The sequence below is a fragment of the Daucus carota genome, chromosome 4 (genome assembly GCF_001625215.2).
Source record: "Daucus carota subsp. sativus chromosome 4, DH1 v3.0, whole genome shotgun sequence".
NCBI lineage: Eukaryota > Viridiplantae > Streptophyta > Magnoliopsida > Apiales > Apiaceae > Daucus > Daucus carota.
In genome coordinates, this window is record NC_030384.2 from 38,111,622 (window position 1) to 38,135,492 (window position 23,871).

Below are 23,871 nucleotides of genomic sequence, written 5' to 3' on the forward strand. Positions count from 1 at the left end.
AGTAATTAAAGACATCAATAGCTACTCTCGTCTTCATCAACATTCCTTATATAATATTCTATCACTAAAAGTTATCATTATTACAAAAAATAAGAGACAGAAAATGTTTATTTTTAATATATATTATAAAATAAGAGTTAGGAGAGGAGAGAGGTTAGTTAAAGATAAGAAACAACAAGAATATTTTAGTGGTTTAAGCATTCATTATGATATTATTGGAGTTATTTTTTTCCATCCTTATAGTTTAGTTTAAGATTTCAAATAATTAGCTATTGGAATTGCTCTAAGACTATGGAGCCGTTTGACTGGACTTAAAAAAGTGACTTATTACTTAAAATAAAGAAGTGGATTAAAAGTAATAAGTTGGTTTGGACTTATAAGCTACCAGAAGTGTTTGGATAACATGACTTATAAGCTACAAGAAGTTTTTTAAGTGTTTGGATAACTTAACTTATAAGTTGGTATTAGTTTGGTTTTGTAATATTAATAAATTTGTTTCTTTTAAAAAATTAATTGTAATTATAAAATATCTTTTATTGTTAATACATGAAATATTTTACAAGTACAAAAATTTAAAGGGGGCATTAAAAAAAAAATTAATAACGGCAAAAAGTTCATCATGTGTTAGATCAGGACCAGGATAAATGATAAACTTTTTAATTTATTTGGTTAAGTGGACAGGAAATGCAAGGACCAGGACAAAGAGTGTATAGCAGAACCACCTGCCCCTTTGAAAAAACTGGATAATCCCAAAATTATGAGTTCTCCTGCTATTTAGGGATTATTAACTAAAGAAGCGGAAGTCGAGCCTTGAAAAATAAGCTAGGTAAATAAGCTAGGTTTTGGTGCTTCTTTTGCTGGGCTTATTTCCTCTTAATTAAGTGCTTCTTTATTCTTGCCAAACGCACCAACAAAAAAGCTGAAGTGGGCTTCTCAGGCTTTTTAAGCCCAGAAGTCAAACACCCACTATATATACTTGTGTCACAAGGACAATCCAAATTTTAAGGAGACATGTATGTTATATATAAAATAATTGTGATTTAAATTTTCCTTTTTTTATCATTTCTTAATGGAAAACTGATCTTATATATCTTCATAACTTTTACACATCTGTACGGAAACACCACTTTCAGATTGAAGATAAAGAATATCACTCAGATATTTATTCATATATAACCAAACTTATTCATATTTAAAGTGTCTCCGGTCTTCTGGGAAAAAAAAAAGTGTCTCCGGTCATCTTTGCATGTCTAAGGGTTAAATGGTAAACTTTTTTGAACGAAAAAACTCCTGGCAGCAGTTCTTGTATTCTGATACAATTCGTTATACGAGAAAGTATCTTGTGACCAAAAAAAAAATGTTGCTCTGCTACTAAAAAAATACAGATTTCTTGATGTTTTACAAATTCTTTAGATGTATGTTTTGTTGATGTTAAGTGTTTGGGGTGGTGGTGGGGAGGATTTTGGGGATGGGTTTATGGTGGTGATGGGGGGATGGGTATTCGTGGCTGATGTTGGTGGTGGAGGAGGTAATGGATGCTTATGAGATGGTGGAGTTGATTGACGATGAGCTGCTGCCTGCTGATGTGATGATGATCAGCAAAGTAGAGATGAAGTTATAGTGTTGTACTCTTTTTTTTTTTTTTTTGAGAAGATATGTTATAACTTATACTTAATACAAATTTCATGGTAACGTAAGGAAAAAAATGTAAATTCTAAGAAAGATACCATCAAATGAGTATCACGAGATCATTAATTTGAGAATGTGTAGTAGTCTTTTTCTTAATCACATTTTAAAGATACATATCAACCTAGAATTTTTGACCATCCGCATGCAAAATATTTTTCTTCATGATAAAAAGTGACAATTTCGTCTTTCGCCATTCCATTCCAGAGTGACCAACAAAAAGAGTGAGAACAATACATTCAATTTACTCAAGCATTCGCTATCAGCGATATCTAAATCTATATCTTGAACATGCATAACAACAAGCAATATGACTATGTATATATAATCATTTCAAATTTTGCTAAATCATAATCTAATTATGAAATATCACAGTTGGCCGTGATATGTCGACGGTCGTGATTTTAGACATAGTTGAGTGTTGAGGTCTTAAAATTCAGAATACCACAGTGTTCAAGAAGATACCTCACACCTTAAATAGAGCTGTGGAGTAGAAAAACTAAACAAACGAAACAAAATACTACATTTTAGCATAACAAATCAAAAAGGCATCTTAAGGATACCTGGAGGAAATATTAAGATACACGTGTTCATAACCATTACAATGATGCTAATTCTGCTCCAAATTGATTAAATATAAACTCTACCTCGCTATCATTTCATTTAACACACACTGTGATTCTACCATTACATTTGATTGACCCTTTTACAGTTTAGTCTTTCCTGAGAACTTTAATGTTCTTCCAACGGGACTCCATATAATGAGAATCGCGGTCCTGAGCATACACTCCACATTTGAAGAAATGAGATGTTCCTCCTCTGCCAGTTGTTTCAAATTTGAGGTGCCCGTCAATGTAAACCTGCACTTTGTTAGCATCGACGTCGTAGATCACGTTTAGTCGGAACCATCTGCTGTAAATGTTGCGGACAAGGACAGGGTTGCGGTAATATGCAAGTGCGCCTTTGTATATTCTAAGCATCAGAGTAGTTGCGCTAGGGCTCCCGCCAAAGATCTGCATAATGCTTGCGCCTGATGTTACTTTCGGGACGTATCCGTATGCTTCGAATTGCCAAACACCAGAAGAGAAATCATAACCCTGAAAAAATGAATGGGAAGTTTTATTACTCTAGGACCAGCTTCTTCTGCAACTGATCATCAAAAAACCAGGGGAAAAGGTAAGAAATGACAATATCGTATAAGTATTCTATCAAAGTATGAGTCCTGATCCCTGACATACATATGCTAGGAGCCCTTAACCAGCATATTAATTTTTGGTCGTTGTATGAATATGCAGCGGTCAGGATTATAATCTACGTCTAGCGCTTGAAATGTATTTTTGTTATAATCCTGGCCGCTGGATGAATATATTCATCCAACGGGCTCGAAATGATATATCGGTTAAGAACTCCCTGGAACATGACCCTCAAAGTATTTATAAATCAAAAATATGTGCCCTCATTCCTTAGCATAAGCGGTTTGGCCTTAGAGCCGCGGCTCTGATCAAAACTTTTTATAGTGCTATAAGATAAGAGTATGACCTTGATGCGGATTTCAGTACGTGGATGAGTATGGCTATCAGGTGAATGAGGTTTATCGGATTTGTACACCCACATTCTGTGAACTCCGTTAATGAAGCTGTATCGTTTATTGACAGGTACATTGTAAGGCCTCTGAATATCGAAGTTGGATTGATCAAGAGGCAGAGAGGTGAAGCCGACAGTCGGATCAACAGCCACTGTCAGCTGGAAGGAGAGCCAAGCGAGGCACAAGCAAATGGGAACAAGTAGTGAGGCAAATTTCATCTCTACTATGTAGTTTGTAGTTAAAGCTAAGCAGATGATACTGAAATTACTTGAGATAAAAATATATAAATACTACATAAGTATGAGAAAAGGACATAAATTTGGTCCTGCAGGTTTGTTTATAAGTCTGTGTAAGACAAAATCAGCAGAGCAGTTTCGGGGTTACCATAAGAATGATTTCTCTCCACGTTTAGTAATTAGTTTTCCGGAAATTAAAGCAGAAGTAAAGCGGAAGGAGTTGTAAAACAAGACTGATGCATGAATATTATCGTAAAGACACGTTTAGTTGGTTTTTTTATATACCGGACATTTTTTTTTTATAAAGATATGTTTAAATTATATGAGATGCGCATATAAGTACATTTTCAAAATCTTTTGTTAAATTATGGAAGTGGTATTATACTATTATTATTCGTCCGAATAATGTTTGTAGTAGTATAAGATGTGAACACCTTTAATTTTTGTAAAAAACTTTTTTTTTTCTGTAACGTATATCAGATCTTGGTTTAATAACATACTCGGATTTAAATTCCTCCATTTCATTTATTAAATTTGAATATAATGTTGATATTTGATAATTGGCAAACAAATACTTAACTTTATTAATATGACGTCTATGTATTATGTAAAAACAACTAGCACTTCAATCATCCATTTACTTAATAAAAAATATTAATAATCATATTTTATTAGTCATATTTTTTGAATCAATAGACATCTTGTATTTAGTTTGATTTGATTTGTGTAATCATATTATAAGATTCTTATAAATAAATATAGTTAATTTATTTTAAATTTATTTATTTTTAAATAAAAATATAAAATTTAAATTTTTCATTCGAAAATTTTTTGGAAAATTGCTTTATAATATCTTTAAAGTATCTGCTAATTAATATAAAATACTGTACATAAATAGATGGGACAGAGGGATTATAACTCTGCTTATGGCCATTGAATCCCCCTTTTTTTTGATCGATGGCCATTGAATCCTTTATTCGATATTCTATTTTTCATTAAGATCAGAAGAGAATCAGGTCAAAAGAAGAAATATGCCAATATTTACCCATGTTTTAATAATTTCCAATTGGTTCTCGATGAATAATGCGTTTCGTCCCACCGAATAAAGCCTAGTGGAAAATTTAACACCGAAAGTGCTCTACCAACAATTCCAAACTGATAAGGTATGAGATGCAGTTGCACTTGCACACTCATCTCATCAACTACTATAAAATGCCATTCAGAATCATCAAAGAAATGCAAACTAAACATACATTACATCTGCACAAACAATAATCAAGATCATAAGATGGGCATCGAAGACGACGAGGATCAGTCAGGCGGATACGGATACGGATACGAGCAGCATAACTCCTCAATAGCGCAACAAAATTACACCACGCATCAACCTAGCTACACCATGGCTCAACAGAGCTACAATGTGGCGCAACAAAGTGGCTACGGTGACAATAGTTACTATGCTAGTAACGATGACACGGGTTATTATGCTAGTAACGATCGTCGCTACGTTAGCCAAGTAGGACTCAATCAGGCCATGCCTAGCAGGTACAATTATCAGCAGCAGTACCAGATGAATAATCGCCGGGTTGTGAAGCCTGCTGCGGTGTACGCTCAACGTCCGTCGGGGTGGGGCTGGGGTAGCAGCACCAACTCGCGGCAGTACTATGGCAACCAGGCGTCCAAGTATGGCGATTCGGGGTATGATGTGCACCAGAATTCGAGTGGCGGATACCAGAGCGAGTGGGTGTATAACTAGCGGTGTTCGGACCTCGTCTACACAACAATAAATTTCCAATTTCCGTGTATTGATATTTCTATGATTTACGCTTGTAAACGAATCGATCGTATGTTTTTGTTCTGAAAAGAAATTCGAATGATCTAATACATACTTTTTCTTCTGATATTGTCTGACTCAAGCTGTTAGGAGGAGTGTTTTGATACAGTGACCCGTTCTCCTAAAACACGAGATATCAGGAGAAAGATTTCCCAGATCATGCAATATTCTAACATATACAACCAAATTTGAATATATTAATGATCAAGTTGCAAAACGTTAAGTTCTCTTCTAAACAAGGATAGGACTTGAAATGTAAATTTGCAGATCATATCTCATAATTTGTAGCTATCAAGCATGTCTGTTTCGCAGACAAACGGAAATGGATGATACCCGTCATATTAAACACTTATAAGTTGCTTTTCAGAGTTACCTTCTTTTTGAGATTGAACCTAGTGGCGAAGAAAAGATCTCGGACCCAAAGAGGAGACCATGAAAGCACCGCAAACAGACCAGTCATGTGCCCGAAAACAATCTCCTTCGGCGGTTTAGAACTCAGAACTTTCTTCACTACATGCCTCGCAAACACTGCAGCATCCGTGGCCTTAGCACCTTGCGAAGCCCTGGCTCTCTCAGCGATATCCTCCTTGAAATCCGAGTAGAGTTTCCACTCATACTCGGCCAGTTTAGCCGTGTTGTTATTCCCAAGATTGGACCTAATAGACCCAGGGAGAACCAAAATCACATCAATACTAAATGGCTTCAACTCAACTCTCAAGCTGCTTGACATAGCATGAATCGCGGCCTTGCTAGAACAATAAGAACCCGCCCAAGGAGTTGGAACTCTCCCCACAACACTTCCTATGTTAACAATCCTACCACTTTGTTGCTTTGCCATGTAAGGCACTACGTGTTGAACCATTCGAAGCTGCCCGAGCGTGTTGATTTCATAAGCCCTCCGAATGGCGTCGATAGAGAGCTCTGCCAGAGGACCAGTGCTTCCTACACCAGCATTGTTGATCAAGATATCAATTCTGCCGCATTTTGACATGACAGTTTTGATAGCTGATGCAACGCTTTCATCAGATGATACGTCGAGCACAAGGGTCTCGATTTGATCTTGTTCTAGCTCAGACATGTCGGAAAACCTTGTGGCGATATCAGAAGCAAAAACAGTACATTTTTGAGCGGCAAATGCTTTGCAGTATTCATAACCAATGCCACCTTTGGCACAGCCAGTGACCAACACGACCTTATTGCTCGCGCTCATGTTTACGTTCCCAGGTTGCTGAACGAAGAACAATACAAGAACACAATACACTTATATATATGTATATAAATAACTTACATCCTTTGGTTTTCTGCTTGGTAATATCGGTGAGTCTAAAAGGAGTGAAGAATATGCTCAAGAATATTATTTTTTTTCATTTTAATTTTCTTTCATCAAGGGTGAAGACATCAAGAAAGCCGTCTTGTCAGCATCTGGGTTTAACCAAGAGCAACAAAATTTTGATTTGCTGATTTGGCTCAATTTGAGATAAATATACATCGGAAAAGACACATGGCAGACTTATGCATATGATGACATTTAGATGAGACCTCACTGAAGAAGCATAGGCCTAATAGCTGCAAAAGACCATATCCTAGATTATGCATTTCTTGTATCTGAAATAATAAAACATTTTTAGCACAGAGCTCAATCTCAGATGAGGACAGTAGATCCGGTCACTATCAAATAAAAGTGATAACAATAATCTCATAGATGGAAAACATGTCGTAGTTGACTTCTTCATCTAGGGTGTGTCAAATAGATACTTACCCAAGAGTGTTTAGATGCTCCTTTAGTTTCTCCAGCAGTAAGCCGATTAATAGAGAACCCGAAACTTTAATTAACTTGAGGTTCGCCTGTCTTGCAACCTCCTTTCTGAATGCTTGGATGGACACAAAGGCAAATTACACTACATATAGTGACGTAGATTCCTAAAGAAGCCTATGTTGGAAGCTATGCAAAAGCACTGATGAATAAACAGTAGGTCTTATCTCTTGTATGAATAACTCGAGTACTCAAACTACTCCTAATTTGTTACATACAAAGTGTCAGTTAGCCAGGACAAACCAACACCGTATAGAGAAGCAATTAAGTCTAGATTCCTGACTCCGTCGACCTTCCCCCAGACTTCTTCAAGCTACCTAGTATACCATCAATCAACTTGTCCTTGTCATCCACAACTTCATCTGATACAAATGAATAGCTCTTAGAGGGCCTCAAATTGTGTTCACAGCTTCCTACATGATCTTTATTCTCTAAAGTGCTTGAAGATAAAGATGATATTGAATCTTTTTTAAAACTGTCCACCGCATCAGATTTATCTAGTACTGCCCTTGTACAGTCCTTGCTTCTAGTGTCATCCTCCTTATTGTGGTACCGGTCAAGGATTTGTAGCAATGAGCTATCTTCTCCGTTTTTCCTGAAATGTTTGCGCCCATCCATTCCTCTTGAAGACAAATTCTCTTCGTCGCTAGATAAGTAATCATCTGGTACTAACTCGTAGTCATATTTAACCTGTCCAACAGCTTCTTTCCTTTTCTTTTTGCTTGAACTCTTCATCTTCTGTCTCTTGGGAGTTGTATATGTAACTGGCCCAAGTTCCTCCCATGAGGAATCAAGTTGATCGCTTGTTTTTGAAGTGCCAAAAATATCTGCACCAAAATTACTTTTAGCATCACCGACATCAGCTTTTGGAACAGAAGGATCTGTGGATTCCACACCGCAACTTTTCAAATCTATGTCCGAAGGAGCTGCTGGCATTATCTTACCACCCTCTATTTTTACCCAAGGCATCTTCTGTACTAAGCTTACCAAATTGTTGTAACCAAATTTGTGTGCTTCCAGCGAATAGCCATACTTCTCCAAGAACAATTTTCTAAGTCTGCTTATACTGAATCCTTGTGGATATTCAGTGATGATGAACTCCACAAGCTTTCTGCAGTCAGCCGCAACATCACTTCTGGACTTGTTGGGGTTGTTGTGCATTGTTGGTAAAGAATCCCCAGCAGGTGGCAGGTTCTGGTACCCTTTCTGTGTCTGTTTTTGCAGGCTTGGTAGGCCAGGCTCTGATTGTGTATCCAGAAACATGGAGCTTAAACCCTGACAAGAAGAACCCTTGTCAGTTGGCTGAATAAGTTTAAAAGGGAACTTTTCAGAGGGGCATTCTCCCACCCACTTCTTGTCCGAGATTAACAGGTCCACCAGATGAAGAAGATCACTTTCAATGAGATTTCTCAGGACAGGTGGCCCTTGTTTTTGCAAACTATGTGACATCTCAACTCTGAGAAAATTGAGTTAATACAAAGAATAACAAATCAGCATAATAAAAACTACCAAGTTCATTGCGGTGGAAATATGTTAGAAACACAGGAACAATGCAAATTCAGTAAGTAATTGACTTAGCAACCAACCTGTATATTCATGTAATAGAAGAGCATTGATTCTTATATTATAGATATATATTGGTCGCAAAAGTTCTACTTATTAAGTAGCAATTTTTTTCAATGGTCTTTTGGTCAACTGCCTTAAAAAATTCAAAATAACAATCAATATTATTTTTAAATAATGTATATATCTGCAACCTCTCGAAATGATGGCCCTCTACTACATGGGACACGGGTTATACATCAGAAAGTATCTTAGAAAGTGAATTCATACTAAAAAATATTTCTTAGCACATAGTGGAAGTTAGATATAAAGCTTATGACAAAACAAAACATATCAGCAACTAAGGCGCTATAGAGCATGGATAAGAGATGTGCATTTATCAAAAGAAATGAGGGAAGAAGTAAAATTGAAGGTATGATAGAACACACGTACCTAGTCATTGACCTCTCAACCACATCTGATCCTTTAGGTGTATTAATGAATGTAACCATCTCATTCCAAAAGGACTCCGCTGCAAATATGGGATTTTTTTCCATTGTATCACCCCTAATCAAGTTTTTTTCATCAATGCTTATTTTAACTGGATCGCTAAGCTCCTTGCTACGCCATAATTTAGACCAATTAATGATCTGGCTTAAAAAACCAGGGTGCCTGTTAGACCTATCATCAGCTTCACAGCTCCTAGTAACACTTCTGTCGGTAATCATTTCATCTCTGGATGACAAATTTTCAGCTACGCCTACTGGATCATTACATGCACCAGATGACTCTACAATATTACTCTTTATCTCTTCTGTCTTCATATTGCTGTCAGTAGAAGTAGCAAAGGCATCTAATTTTTCGATATTATTCTCCTTAGAACTACCATCTTTACCATTTATCCATTTTCTCCAAATCCTTGTTAAAAGACCAACTTCAGGTGCAGGATCCTGTTCCTGTGATGAACATGGATAGCTGTTGGTAAATTCACGGTTGTTAACTGTCTCGACATTCAAAGGGTTGTCAGGCACTTTCTCTGACGGAATTTCTACATGAATCAGTAATTCAGACTTCTCCAGAGGGTCTGTTTGAACTTTAGCGCTGTTTGCCTTCTCCAAGGGATCTGGCACATTCTTCAAGGGTTCTTCTAACTGATTGGTTGGCTCTGGCAAATTCTTAGAATTCCTGAGAGGCTCTTGCACATGTACTTTCAGAGAAGAAGGCACAGATGATTTCTCTTCTGGATCTGAACTTTTTTCAGATATAGTTTGGTTTCGGTCTTCATTAGTAGTAACATGGGTGGAATTTGTGCTTGGATTTTTGTCAGCAGAATCATGATATTTGGAGGTAACTCTCTTTACAGAGAACAGACCACTACCCAAATCTTTAATCTCCAAAATGTGTGGCATTGATAACAGAAAGCGTGAGAACTTCTGGTATCCATAAAAGTCTCTAGCTAATGTCACATCAGAACTGTTTAATTCCTGTCGGAGATCTGTAATTTTCATTCCATCAGGATGCGACTTCAATATATGTTGTAGCTGCTTCACTACTTCCTCTGGCACTGGACGAAATGTATCTTCCGAGCCTGATTCAGATGAGTCCCCAAGCTGTGAACATGCAGATTGCTCAGTAACTGAAAAGGGGTCCTCAAGAGGCAACCTATAGTGACCGTACCAAGAACCATAGGGGCCATCTGGTGGCTGGTTGAAATGCTTGCCATTAAGGTCCTCCCCTTTAACCAAAGCATGCCATTGCCACATAATACTTGCAGCACTGCATAGAACCCCAGGTGCAGTATTTGGACTTGAAAGCAGTATGTTGTAGTTGCTTAATCTTAACCGGTGTAATATGTTCGCAAAATCTCTATCACCCGATATTAAGAAAAGATGTGCCGGTGGAGGATTTTGTGAAACCCAATACATAAGGTCTACAAGTAGAGATCTATCAGCACTGTTCTTTCCACCTGCATTGCATAAATATAATTACTAAGAAAAAATTAGGAACTGAGATAAAGCTGACGAGATGGGAGAGACAATTTAATCAATTAAAAAAGCTATTATTATATTTAAGAAAATCAGACATTACCATGGCATATATTATACATCTAATTCCCGATACTATCAGCATATTAACTCAACAACTTGTCACTTGTTAGTAATATATTAATTTGTGTGCATGTGTGTGGGTCATTACTCAATAATCTTTTTGATTGCTATATATCCTCCCCAATATAGGCAAGAGATTCCAAGAGTTACATTGAATATCATTTGCCTTCAATTTCAAAAATGTATTATGGTGTCAACCTGGTAAGAATAGGTAACTGCGTGTTTGGAGCTTAATGGAATAATGCTGTAATGGTAGTTCCAAAATCGTAAAATTTACATCCAACAACCAAAATGTTCTCAGCTGGAATATTTGTCAATCGTTTCCCTAAAAGCAAGTCGAATGGAGGTGCTAAAAGTGGCGCTATATCTATAATATAGCACCCATGCAAAAAACCTCACTCCAATGGGGTGCTAAACATGGATGCAAAATCTCAAAATGTTTATTTGGTGCTAAATACAGAACCAAGTATAATATAGCAATATCTATATGTATTTTAGCACCACCATTGGACTTGCTCTAAGAAGATATATCAGACTAGCATCATTTTACATAAATGCATTATATGTTAGTTTCTCTCTAGTGGCACTAGCTGCAAGCCTGCAACACGTACAGTCCATATATACAACTTCATTTTCTCATCAAAGCCATCAGCGTCCACACTCAATTACTTACATATGTAAATACACCTAAATATATCCAATAGAACCCCAATTTTACACCCTACCCGATATATATACAACAAAATTGTGATTAACCATCCAAATCTCACACAAATTACATTAAAATCTAATCTCTTTATTTATTAAGATTATCGCTTTCTCAAGGTAAATAATACACCGTATCTAACTCTTTATTATGTTAGGACTGAAGGAATGAACCGCTTTATCAAGATTATTTATTTATCAATGTCAAAAATACAAAGTATGTAAAACCGACATCCAACAACCAAAATGTTCTTAACTGGAGTGATTATCAAAATGGTTTTACGTTGTCAATCGCTTCCCTGTCAATCTTAAGAACAAATATCAAAAGGGTATCATTACAATTCAATTCAACTCCAACTTTACACCTACCTCGTGTATACAACAATTCCACAACAACATTGCGACTAACCTTCCCAATTTCACACGAATTTCATTAAAAATCTAGGCTTTTTATACATCAAGATTATTGCTTTATGAGGTAAACAATACACCATATCTAACTCTCTATCACATTGGGACCGAGAAAAGGAACCAATTAGTCGAGATCATATATATATCAATGTGAAAATCAAAATGTAGGCATGGAGAACAGACCATTAGGAACATGAGTGATATTAATCCCCGTGGCGGACAAAACCTCCTGCGTGGACCTCGAAAGCTGCATCACATCCCCGAAAGCGGTGATCGAAATAGGACCCTTAATTCCATTAGCCCTAACAGCAGAAGTGATACACTGAGCTAGTCTGTAGGCGTAATTTCCTTTAGGAAGTGTGCAGTTCTCGAAATCCCACCAGACGGAAACACGGACGAGACGGCTCTCGTCTTCGTGGCGGCGGGAAGAGTAGGAAGGGGTGTTGTGAAAGGGAGAGGGGGTGGCTGAGAAATGGGAGAGTTGGATGTGGTTTATCGAGATTGTTCGTGTAGAAATGAAGAGGGGTTTTTTGAGGTATAGTGATTTCATGGTTTGTAGTGTTGGGGGGGAGGGAGAGGGAGAGAGGGAGAGAGAGAGAGAGAGAGAGAGAGAGGGAGGGAGAGAGAGAGAGTGTTAGTTTATCGCCGGAGAAGTGAACTCTGTGCGCGTATGTTTTTTTTTTTTGATCAGGTAGAGTAGAATGGGGTTTTGGGGGAACTGACCTAAACCCTGCTGTGATCAATTTACCAGCTTCTTCGGCTTGTTGAAATAAAGAGGAAAAATATACATGATTGCTAAATGCAGTAAGGCATCTCCAACCATCACTCTAAACTTTATATTTCTTCACTTTTAACTTTATAAATAGAGTAATTCATCTCCAATCATCCATTACTTTATCTTTATATATAAAGTCATGCACTATCCTACTCTATATATGAAGTTGAACTTGAAGATAAAGCACAAATTGCTTTATTTATAAAATGAAGTAATGGTTGGAGATGGAATAAAGATATAAAATGAAAAAGGTGAAAATGAAGATAAAGTTGCTTTATTTATAAAATTATGATTGGAGATGGTCTAAAGATTTACTTTGTGCAGTAACCACAAATTACTGTAATATCCTTAGCTTTGTATTTTGTGTTCAGTAACTTTCCTCTTCCTGTTTAATGTTAGTTAATGCTTCTTGCGGATGAGAGCATCTCCAACGGTGTTGGCTAAATTGGATCTGTAAGACATTATGTAAAATTTGCTGAACCTATAAGACACTTTGCTTCAATGGTATCGACTATATTGGTTGGCTATAATTTAAAAATAGTATGTTATTAATATTTTAAATTGTTAAAATAGAATATATCAGTTCAATATGGTAATAAATATGTACAATCTTCTTACAGATTTTCTTACAGACCTGTAGAGGTTCAACAAATTTAGCCATCCATAGGAGGTTGGCTAAATTTATAGACAGCAGGTGAGCATGGTTGGAGTTGAGTTTTTGGAGCTGTTGGCTAAATTTTTTTATTTTAAGTAAGCCAACTCACCTTTGGCTCACCTTTTAGCTAAGGGTTTTAGATGGTTGGAGATGCTCTGATTTTCAGCATCAGACCAATCACACCAGCACACCACCTGATAAATCCTATAATCACTTGATGTATTGATAATCGATAAAATAATATTTGTTATAAATTAATGTTTGAGAAATATTTTCTTTTTTTTGAACGAAGAAAAATATTTTCTTAATAAACATAATAAAAGTATAAAATTTATAATTTGATAAGTTATAGATCTCAATCAATTGATAAAATATTTTTCTACTAATAATTTATAGATATGTATTTTTAATTTATTATAAATTTTGTATATATTTTATAAAATTCATAACATTTTTACTTTTACTCGTCCTTAACAAAATTATAAATATATATGTATATAATATATATTATATATTCATCTATTCTTTAAACTTTTATTTAGAAACTTAATTTTGTTTATTTATACACGAGACATGAAAATTTAATATAAAATAATGTCAAAAAAAGTAAAAAAGAAACAAATAAATGCGTTCTTGCTTGTTATAAATTATACAAATTCTTGCGGAGCTCCAAAAAACGAAAAAAAAAAAAAGAAAAGAAAACAAGTTAACTTGTTCCAATTTTCCCTCTATCGAATTTTAATATCAGAATAACGAATATAGTCGGGTCAGGTTCACTTTTTAGCCTTTTCCATTAACGCTAAAAAAAAAAAATTGACTCAGTTGTTACACAAAATATTTTCAATTTTCCAGGAAAAGAATAATATATTTGTTTATTAAAACAATTTTAAAAACTAATAATACGAATATTGAATCATAAATATACGTAAAATGTCAAGTAACTACGTCATAGATCAAATTGAACTGAAACTATTTATACTCGTACATGCTCAAAATTACTCTTATCTTGTTTTCATTAATATATTTTACAAAGATTAAATTTACCAATGAAGCACGGGGCGGGTATTTATAATTAAAATTTTAATATCATTTATTAGTATTTTAATGTTAATGAATTAAATTTTAATTAAATTATATTAACCAAATGATTATATTTTCGCACGAAAATTTAGTTTTTACAATTTAGTATCTATTTATAAATATTTTTCTATTATTAATATGTGATAATTTATTATTCAATTAATTTTAAATCAGATTTTCTGTATTTCGTATATCCTCCAACGTATGAAAAGAGATATTTATCGCGTAACAGATAAGATATAGAAAGGATTACGTAGTGATTCGTGTTTTTATTGTAGATATACATACAATTAATAACTAATTCAAAACAAAATTAGTTATTATTATCAACCAAGAATTAAATAAAAAAATAAAATAGAGAAGCTTATTAAAAAAATGAACTTGTGTATGTCAATAATTTGATTGTATAAATATATACTTTTAATTATTGATGAAAAGTAAAATAAATAATATAAATAAGCATTTATAGCTTCTTACCTACAGAGATGGCAATCATGAAAATAAATTATACAGAGGAGTACGTTTTTTTATACCAAATATACGGAGTACGTTATTCATTAGCAGTCAATCTCATTTAATGTGTCACTGATACCACGTAGAAAAAGGCGGGTTAAAGAAGTAACTACTGATTACTGCACAAAGTAATCTTTTACTGCATTTAGCAACACCCAAAATATAAGGCCATACAAATTATACTGTATCAACTTAGATTATCATTTTCCGGTTTTACTTAATTTGTCATTTATAATTAAAAAATTATCCCAAAATTTATTCGATTACTAATACGTCTCAAGAACATGGTTGGTTATAATTATTGGCTAGATTGGATCTATAATATATTATGTAAAATTTATTGAACTTCTAAGACATTGTGCTTCAATAATATAGACTATATTGGTTCACTATAATTTAAAAATGATATGTTATTAATATTTTATATATTTGTTAATAGAATATATCGGGTCAATATATTAATAAATGATGTGTAATTTTTCTACATATTTTTTATATAGGTCTATACAGATTCGACAAATATAGGTTTCCAAGATTGTCTAAAATAATAGAAAGGAATGTGTATGGTTGGAATGTGAATTTTTCAAAAAAATTGGTTATATTTTTAATTTTTGACAATGAGCACCACAGACCTAAACTAATTATTATGTTTTGCATGCTGTGTGACTGTGTGACGGAGAACACACTTAGTCACTTACCTCCATGAACTATAAAGTTATTATAGGCTTGCAAGACGACTCTGGCACGACTACTTTTACTCTCCTCAACAATGATGCAGAACAACTTATAGACACTCCTATTTAGAGCATTGTAGTTGATCTAGGACTGGTAGTAATTAATTTTACTCGTCAACACAGTGTTTTACCAGCAAAATCATATATAAAACCGCTTCTGTTATTATTAGATACTTACAATATAAACTTTACCTGACATTCCTGCAGGGCAAAGTTATTGACGATAACCTCGTCATAGGAAAATAGTGTGTTTTCGAGGTGAAAGTGACATTTTATAATCGAGATGGGCAATGCCGAATAACACCTCATAGAGATTCAGGGTCATCATCAACCATCAAAGGAGCTCACAACACTGATAATGCGGAACCTGGCGAGAATTTAAGACTTTGCTTTCTTCGTCATAGAACCTATTCACAATGATTATAAATATTATTCACAATGATTATAAATATTATTTTCGAACTTCGAAAAATATAACACGTACCTTCTCTTAGCAAACTTTCTCTTCACCTTTATTTAGATATTTGACTTCTCAATGTCACAACCAATTTATCAACATTTTCACAGCTTCTCCACTAAATTTGGATGGTGTGTTATCGAGAACTTGAACTTTCATATAAAGTCAAATAACATATAAATTCTTATAAAAATTATGATCTCGCAGTGGTTAACAATAAGCGATGATGGCTTTAGTTTTGTAGAGAGGGTAATCAGTTTGTTGTTGCTAACTTCTAATTAAGTCTTTTTTGGTTTGTAAAAAAATATTTAAATTTCCTTTGGTGTTATTGTTTGTGCAGTTCTGATTATATGTTGCACTTCCATTTCTTGACTAAGCTTCCTTTGGTTCGGTAAAAAAAAATTAAAGTTTCTTTTGGTGTTATTGTTTGTGTAGTTCTGGTTATATGTTACACTTTCTTTTCTTGACAATAGTCTGTCTGGACAAATATGTTTTCGTCCCTTTTTTTCCTTGTTAAGTATGTACCATATCTTTCTTTAATCCTTAATTCTTTTGTATCAATTTAAGTGTGTACCACTTCAAATCAAAATACATCAACAATGATCATGATATACATTGTCAGAATACCAACATTCATATTCATCATACATAGTATGAGCAGACTGCAAAGGCCCGTGCCTCGCATGGGCTACAATGCTAGTATAATATTACAAAAGAAATTGAGTATATTTTATCCGCATTTAGCATTTTTTGTTTGTTTTGGAAGATAAAGATAAAATTATGACTCTTATAATGGTAGAACATTGATATATGATGACTTAAAAAAAACCAAGATAAAGGATATTTCAGTTTTAAAGAAAACTAAGATAAAGGATATTTTAATGAGGATTTGCATAAGTATAGAATGTGTATAAAGCAACACCCTATTTTTATTTCTTCACATCTCCCCCCAAAATCCAGTGTCTGTCATATTTTTTTCTCAATCCAGAGTAACTGTCATTCTTTATTTTTCAACAGCTTGAGGATTACAAACATAAAAATTGTTCATGACATCCAGCGCCCTCTAGATCGGTGGAACCGGCAAATTTTACAAGGCATCTAACAGTAGAATTAAACCCTGTGAATCCCCTCGCAAATAAAGATACTATAGTGCAGTTTATTGAATGAGTTTCTTTCAGATTTTGAGAAAAAATGGCATTAGTCACCTTTTATTTTACAGCGATAATTTACGATGCCTTAAAATGCTAATTACCATATATAATAACAGGGCATATTAAAACCAAGAGACTCCGCTATACGGTTTCTTAATAAACCCTAAAAATGCTAATTACCATATGTATAATAACAGGGCATATTAAAACCAAGAGAGTAGGCTTTTCTTAATTAACTTAACAGGTCTCATTAGAAGTCCGAAATCTCTACGAAGTTCTTGTTCCGATATACTGTCATTCTCTGTTTGTGGGGTCCACAGCACCTCAAGAGCCTGCATGTAAAATTACGTTCACATACGTATTGTTTTAAAATTTTGTATACTAGTAGTAAATTATGAGAGATGTACAATGTAAACTCACCTCTAAATTGCTCATTCGGATTAAACGAATCATTTGCAGTGCGATTTTAACGTCCAGCTTGTCCACAACTGGTGTATGCCACTTCACTGATGGAATCCAGTGTTCGCCATCAGCGAGCACCAACAACGTTACCTGGATAACCATATGTATAGCACAAATGTTTATGGATTAACAACGTTAATTGAATAAGTACTACTGCAATTTATGTATACTGAAACTTCAAAGTCATTTGATATATAGTATAATACACATTGTAGAGTTTTAATCAGAAAAATTGCAAAATCTTTAAACTGGAAAGTGGTAATGGTTTCATGAGCTGAGATGAAATTACCACTGAATACTCATTGTCTATGCTGATAACGTTCCCTCCAAAATCCTTTTTACATATAACACCATCGACATTCACAAATGTCTCATCTTCTTTGTCAAATTTTGCAACCTCTGTCTCTAGAAATCCTCTGAAACATGGTCTGCTATACTTTTCCATATCATCGTATTTTGCCTACAATATACCATGAGTTCATATGACCGCATAAAAAACATACTAACGAGAACATTAAACATAAAAACATTAACATTGATGCTCAGGGGTCAGCAATCCAATATGTACATTTAAGTCGGCGACTCTCAAGAATTTACACACATCTCTGCTTATGTTGAAGAACATAACAAGTCATGTGTTAGGCAAGCAATTTAAACTTCCGAAGCCATCAACACATTACGAGGACTGATAATAACCAAAGTCTCATCAGCACAATAAAACAAGTACCAAAGTCTCATCAGTACAATTAAAACATGTATACCACTCTAATCCACCTTCCAAAATAGGACAAACGGAGCGTATTTGACTAATTTGCACCAAGTAAATCATAGAATTAAAACAGAAAACAGATATAATACAAATAAATGAGGATAAATATATATAATGTATAAAGAAGCATGCATCAGATGCAGAAAACTGTCATATCACATAAAAGGAGAAAATAGTTGAGAGAGGGCAAAGTTAAAATATCTGAAGAAAGGAAAATAAAGGAGAAAGTGAACAAGCAGGGAAGTAACTGGAGTTGTGGTCTGTAGAAAAAAAATATCATGGCCACATAAAATACATATGAAACTTTACATAAATATGCCTGCCATGCATTTACCATTCAAAAACAAATGGGAAGTACTTGCCCCCATTGGCAAATCTGCAGCTGTAGGTGGGCGATATCTTGACTTGTCATAAAGTGTCTAGTTTCAAAAGTTTAATTGCAAAATACTATGCCATTAATTATGACACTTACAATACACAAGCGTTTCTTTACTTGTAAATTAAAAAACTGACTTGGAACTAATGAAAGTTGGTCTTCAGGGATAAGAATGACCCCAATTAGACATATATTAAGAATAGAATATACACCAACTTACAAATAGATAAGCAAAATGGCAGGAATCATGATGCTCAAGTAGAGCTTTCACCACTTCTGCAACCAAAATATAAAGGAATGTCAAAGAAGCCGGACACAACACAGAAATGTTTGCCAGAATGCAATGTTTCTAAAAGAGTGACAACAATAAAATAATTATCCTGATGGAAAGCATCTGGAATCTTAATAAAACTTCACATATTCTAATATTCTAATAACAATAAATAGTAATTCAGTGAACAGGTAGCAAATGGCATAGTCATTTTCAGGGAGGATCTAATTTACTTCTAGCATGTTCACAACCTTATAAATGGACATTACTATCCAATAGCTAAAAGAAGATCATAAAGTCTGAGCACATGCACATATTAGTTTGAGATACTTGCGTGTCATCAGATCTTTGATTTCAGCACAGGCATATATGGGTTGGTTCCGGTACAAACTGTCTCGTCGTACAACCGTGCAAAAGTTTTGTTTAACACATATGTAATGTGGGTTCAACATCATTTATAGAATAATATATAAAATTTTATTGAATAAACATAATTTATAACAAAAATATACTCATAACATTTTATAATTTATTGAAAAACATTTTGCAACATTTTGATGAAAACTGATTGTTTTTTTTGTATAATGAGTGTTCTAACAAATATATAACTTCAGTTCAACATCATCTGTAAAATAATATTATACTCGTGCTGAATCTAAATATATAAAATAAATTTACATTGATATGAATAAGAAAATCATATTAAATTGATAATATTTTATATTTTTATTATATTGGTGAACCCTTCAATGATAGTTAAGAATTATAAAATATTTATTAAACAAAATTTTAAATAGTGTTTAACACACTCTAAACTAAAAAAAAAAAGATTTTCATATTTTTATACCCAGATGTATAATTATATTGAAGAATTAAAGCTTGTGTATTCGATGCAATTTTAATTATTATTTAATAAATGATGTTGAACCCACATTATATATGTGTTAAACAAAACAATTTCACGGTTGCACATTAGAAATGTTTATGGGTGAAAAACCTAGTAACTCACCCACATGCCATTAGATCAAACAGTAATGGATGTTGTGTGACGTTGTACACACAGTGAATGTACTCAACTGCTTTTGTATACACACGCTGCCTGAATCTACTCTGCTTGAATCTAATCAACTGCACCTACTACTATAACTTCATGGCCGTCTATTCCATTTGTGTGGTGATCATTTATTATAAATTATAGAATATTATAAAAAAATTTACAAAATCTAATAGAGATCTTTAATACTCCCTCCGTCCCATTTTATGTGAGCTTATTTGACTTTCATGGAGATTAAAAAAAAGTAAAATTAGTTGAAAAGTGTTGGATCTATCAAAATTTAATAATAGTTTAGAGATAGAGGAAAGTCGTGGGTGTCCCGGTGTTTATTTTAAAACACAATTAAATGGAATAGAATATTGTTTACAAAATACACTATAATTTTGCAATAATAACTATTTTTTAAAAAATAAATATGATTTAGAACAAATTTATATATTAAACACTAATAATTTTACGAAACAAAAAATAGTAATTTTATCTATAGGACATAGCTTTATCTAAAATACAATTATGTAAAGAACACTATTATATTTTACGGAACAAAATTATATTTTGTTGAACACAATATTAAACTTGCATTTAAATTTATTTATTAATAAAAGTTTTTTGATATAATTTTATCTTTTTGTGGAACACAATCTGAATTCTGTACATCATATTAACATTAGTTTACATAACACTTATTTATGTACTCAACTTTCTATAGTTTTACTAAACATTGTACTTATACTTAAGATAATTTCATTTTTATACATATATTATATTTAGCATATTAGAATTGTAAATTAAAAACAGGAAAAAAATAGATGTTATCTATTCTATTTGCCTGGGTTGTACAATCAGCATATAATACAATTATGTATAGAACACTTTTATATTTTACAGAACACAATATTAATTTTGCATTAAAGTTTATTTATTTTTAAAATTTATTTGATGTAATATCATTTGTTATAGAACACAATCCAAATTTTACATCATACTAGTATTTGCTTACAGAACAATGTTATATGTACTCAACTTTATATATTTTTACAGAACATTGTACTTGTACTTAAGATAATTTTATTTCTATACATAGTATTCTATTTAGTATGTTAGAACTGTAAATTAAAAGTATGTAAGAACACTGTTATATGTACTCAAATTTATTGTATTTTCAATTAGTATGTTACAACTACTGGTTATCTGTTCTATTTGTCTCGGTAGTACAACAGTATATCATGGTTGGAATTTGAATTAAATAAACAACTTCTGTTGTAATTTTTAAATGCTACACACGTGTGTCAAATTAGTTCCAAGGTTACCCATTTAAGCGGTTCCTCACTGAGCCTTCCCCTATATGCTATATGCTATATATGTGTGTGTGTGTGTGTGTAGATATATAAGGAAAACAGATTTACCACTTGAAAAAAGAGGGACAATAAGAACGTGTACCTTTCTTAAGGTTGTTTAAACCCTTTATGGTGTATGTGTCCGCAGTTCCAGCAATTCTATTTAACTTCCTTTGCAATTCTCGCTTCTTGTCTAGAATCCCAACCTTAAAATAAACATATGTATCCAGATAAAGATTAATAATTATACATATCTAGTAATAGACATTACAAAGTCAATTGTCCACTAAAATGTACCAAACCTGAACCATAAGCACACTTCCCATTCTAATGTCCGCCACCTCTGTTTTGCAATCAGAATTTTGATGCTTGCCCTCTTTGATTACAAAAAGTATAAACACTATGCATATTATAACCCAGACTGGTTTAGGAATTGTGGCAGAGTGGCACGTGCATTTACAAGGACTGTGGCCCTTGCGATTACTATTAGAAGTCAATAAGTTGGTGCCATTATTAACATCACTACTACTACTATCGAGCTCACTCTTTTTTTCTTTAAAGCAACTGCAATTAGTACAGGTTATACTATTCTCTTGGTAATAGTTGCGACGACGACGTCTTCTACAACTTGCGAATGAGGATGAACTAGTCCTAAAAGGCCTTGATGATGAACTAGAACTCGACGACCGAGAACTAGACCTAGAAGATGATCCCATTCTACCATAAGAAACAGCAAGTGCAGGATGTTGGGTAAAGAATAAAGACATAAACGTAGCAGCTAAAAGTACTAATGAAGAAGCCAGCATTCTCCGAAAATAATAACAATAATAAGTTTGATGATCATCGTAATTGAAAAGATTGCAAATTGAAGAAATAGTATTGGGACTTGAACTGGTTGTCAATCTAGAATTTGAAATCGATTTATAATCGAGAAAAGGAGTTGTAATGTTAGATAAAATTGAAGTAAATTTAGGAATAAAGTTAGAACGAAGAAAGTAAATTGAAGGTGGCAATGTGATTGTCGACCGGCGTACCGGACAAAATTTCCATCTCAAGTCAGCTGATACGGAGGATATCGCCATAATCGATGCTAATTTTATCTGATTATCTCCGGATACACACACCAAACCCTAACCAGGGTTGATAATGTACCGCACATTATTTGAATTTATATTGGGCTGAACGCCACTACGCCGGTGATCAAATTCCCGGACCGTTTGGGAAAAAATAATAATACTATAGCAAGTTTAAAAATGTCTTGACTTTCACTGGGGAAAAAAAATGCCTTGACTTTCTTGAAAAAAAAAAGGAAAAAGATGTTTTGATTTTTTAAACGGAGATTTCATCAATTTTCATCGATAAAAAGCTCTGAATCAATTAATTTTTTTTTAATTTATTCTCATTTTCCTAATAATACTCTCCATCGGATCTTTTCCTAGATGTTACATCGACTCATTTTCAAGATTTTAATTCAAAGATAAATTAATTGAAGTCATTGACGAGCGACTGCGATTCAAGTTTAGCCACATCCGGTGTCTACATTTATTTATATTCGAAAGGATAAATATCGTGTGAATTGACCCCACGAGGATCATATGAGTTCAAAATCTTTCGAGTGCTTTTAAGGATCTGTTTGGGAGTGCTGTTAAAAATTGCTGTGCGGTCAGAAAAAGTGCTGGTAAAAAAAGTGTTGCTGTGAAAATCAGATAACTGTTTGGTAATATTTTTGATATTTGCTTATATTAAGTTATAATATAAAAAAAATATTTTTTGTTGTGAGGTTTGATATTGAAATTTGTAACAGCTTCCTGCAAAAGCTGAAAGCAGCTTTTTCCAAAAGCATGGGAGGTAGGGGTGAACACGGGTTGGGTCGGTCGGGTTAGGGGCAATAAAATGACCCGACCCAATTAGTTCGGTTTATAAAAAATCAACCCATTCACCGAAAAAAATATACATAACCCAACCTTGCTAATTAAAATTTGGGTTGGGTTGGTTCGGTTTGGGTCGGGTTTTACAAGCAAAAAGAAGAATTCACAAATTATATAAGGGCAGTTCTAGTTTTAGCATCTGGTGAATTGTAAATTAATTTACAAGTTGATCTGCCATTCAACAGTCCGTTAAGTGAGGATTTTAAAAAAACAGAAAACTATGCTGTAAGAAAATATGCAGGACATCTAGTTATTCATATACAGACTCAACTTCTATCTAATCAAATGAAGCTGAGCAGACCCTATGCTATGACAGAAATCTATTCCACATTCTATTCCATATTCAAAGTTTAATGTAAGGAACTACTAGCATATTTGCCAGGTCATTA

At 33.7% G+C, this 23,871-nt stretch overlaps 4 protein-coding genes across 4 annotated transcripts; all 4 read right to left on the reverse strand.

Annotated features, from left to right (window-relative positions):
- Positions 1–2,186: 2,186 nt before the first annotated feature.
- LOC108217349 (citrate-binding protein) lies at positions 2,187–3,682 on the reverse strand. The gene is made up of 2 exons (XM_064092452.1): positions 3,226–3,682; positions 2,187–2,783 (listed from the first exon to the last, which is right to left on the reverse strand). The coding sequence occupies exons 1-2, from the start codon at positions 3,487–3,489 to the stop codon at positions 2,400–2,402; spliced, it is 648 nt and encodes a 215-aa protein (XP_063948522.1). The 5' UTR covers positions 3,490–3,682; the 3' UTR covers positions 2,187–2,399.
- Positions 3,683–5,518: 1,836 nt separating this feature from the next.
- On the reverse strand, positions 5,519–6,759 carry LOC135152081 (short-chain dehydrogenase virD-like). Its single transcript, XM_064091741.1, has one exon. It carries the CDS (start codon positions 6,549–6,551, stop codon positions 5,691–5,693), a length of 861 nt encoding a protein of 286 aa, XP_063947811.1. The 5' UTR covers positions 6,552–6,759; the 3' UTR covers positions 5,519–5,690.
- Positions 6,760–7,276: 517 nt separating this feature from the next.
- LOC108219300 (uncharacterized) lies at positions 7,277–12,678 on the reverse strand. The gene is made up of 3 exons (XM_017392669.2): positions 12,104–12,678; positions 9,150–10,662; positions 7,277–8,610 (listed from the first exon to the last, which is right to left on the reverse strand). Exons 1-3 carry the CDS (start codon positions 12,468–12,470, stop codon positions 7,425–7,427), a joined length of 3,066 nt encoding a protein of 1,021 aa, XP_017248158.1. The 5' UTR covers positions 12,471–12,678; the 3' UTR covers positions 7,277–7,424.
- Positions 12,679–17,282: 4,604 nt separating this feature from the next.
- On the reverse strand, positions 17,283–22,768 carry LOC108218107 (uncharacterized). Its single transcript, XM_017391028.2, has 6 exons — positions 21,857–22,768; positions 21,658–21,760; positions 19,113–19,168; positions 18,037–18,207; positions 17,706–17,837; positions 17,283–17,617 (listed from the first exon to the last, which is right to left on the reverse strand). Exons 1-6 carry the CDS (start codon positions 22,634–22,636, stop codon positions 17,489–17,491), a joined length of 1,371 nt encoding a protein of 456 aa, XP_017246517.1. The 5' UTR covers positions 22,637–22,768; the 3' UTR covers positions 17,283–17,488.
- Positions 22,769–23,871: the final 1,103 nt, after the last annotated feature.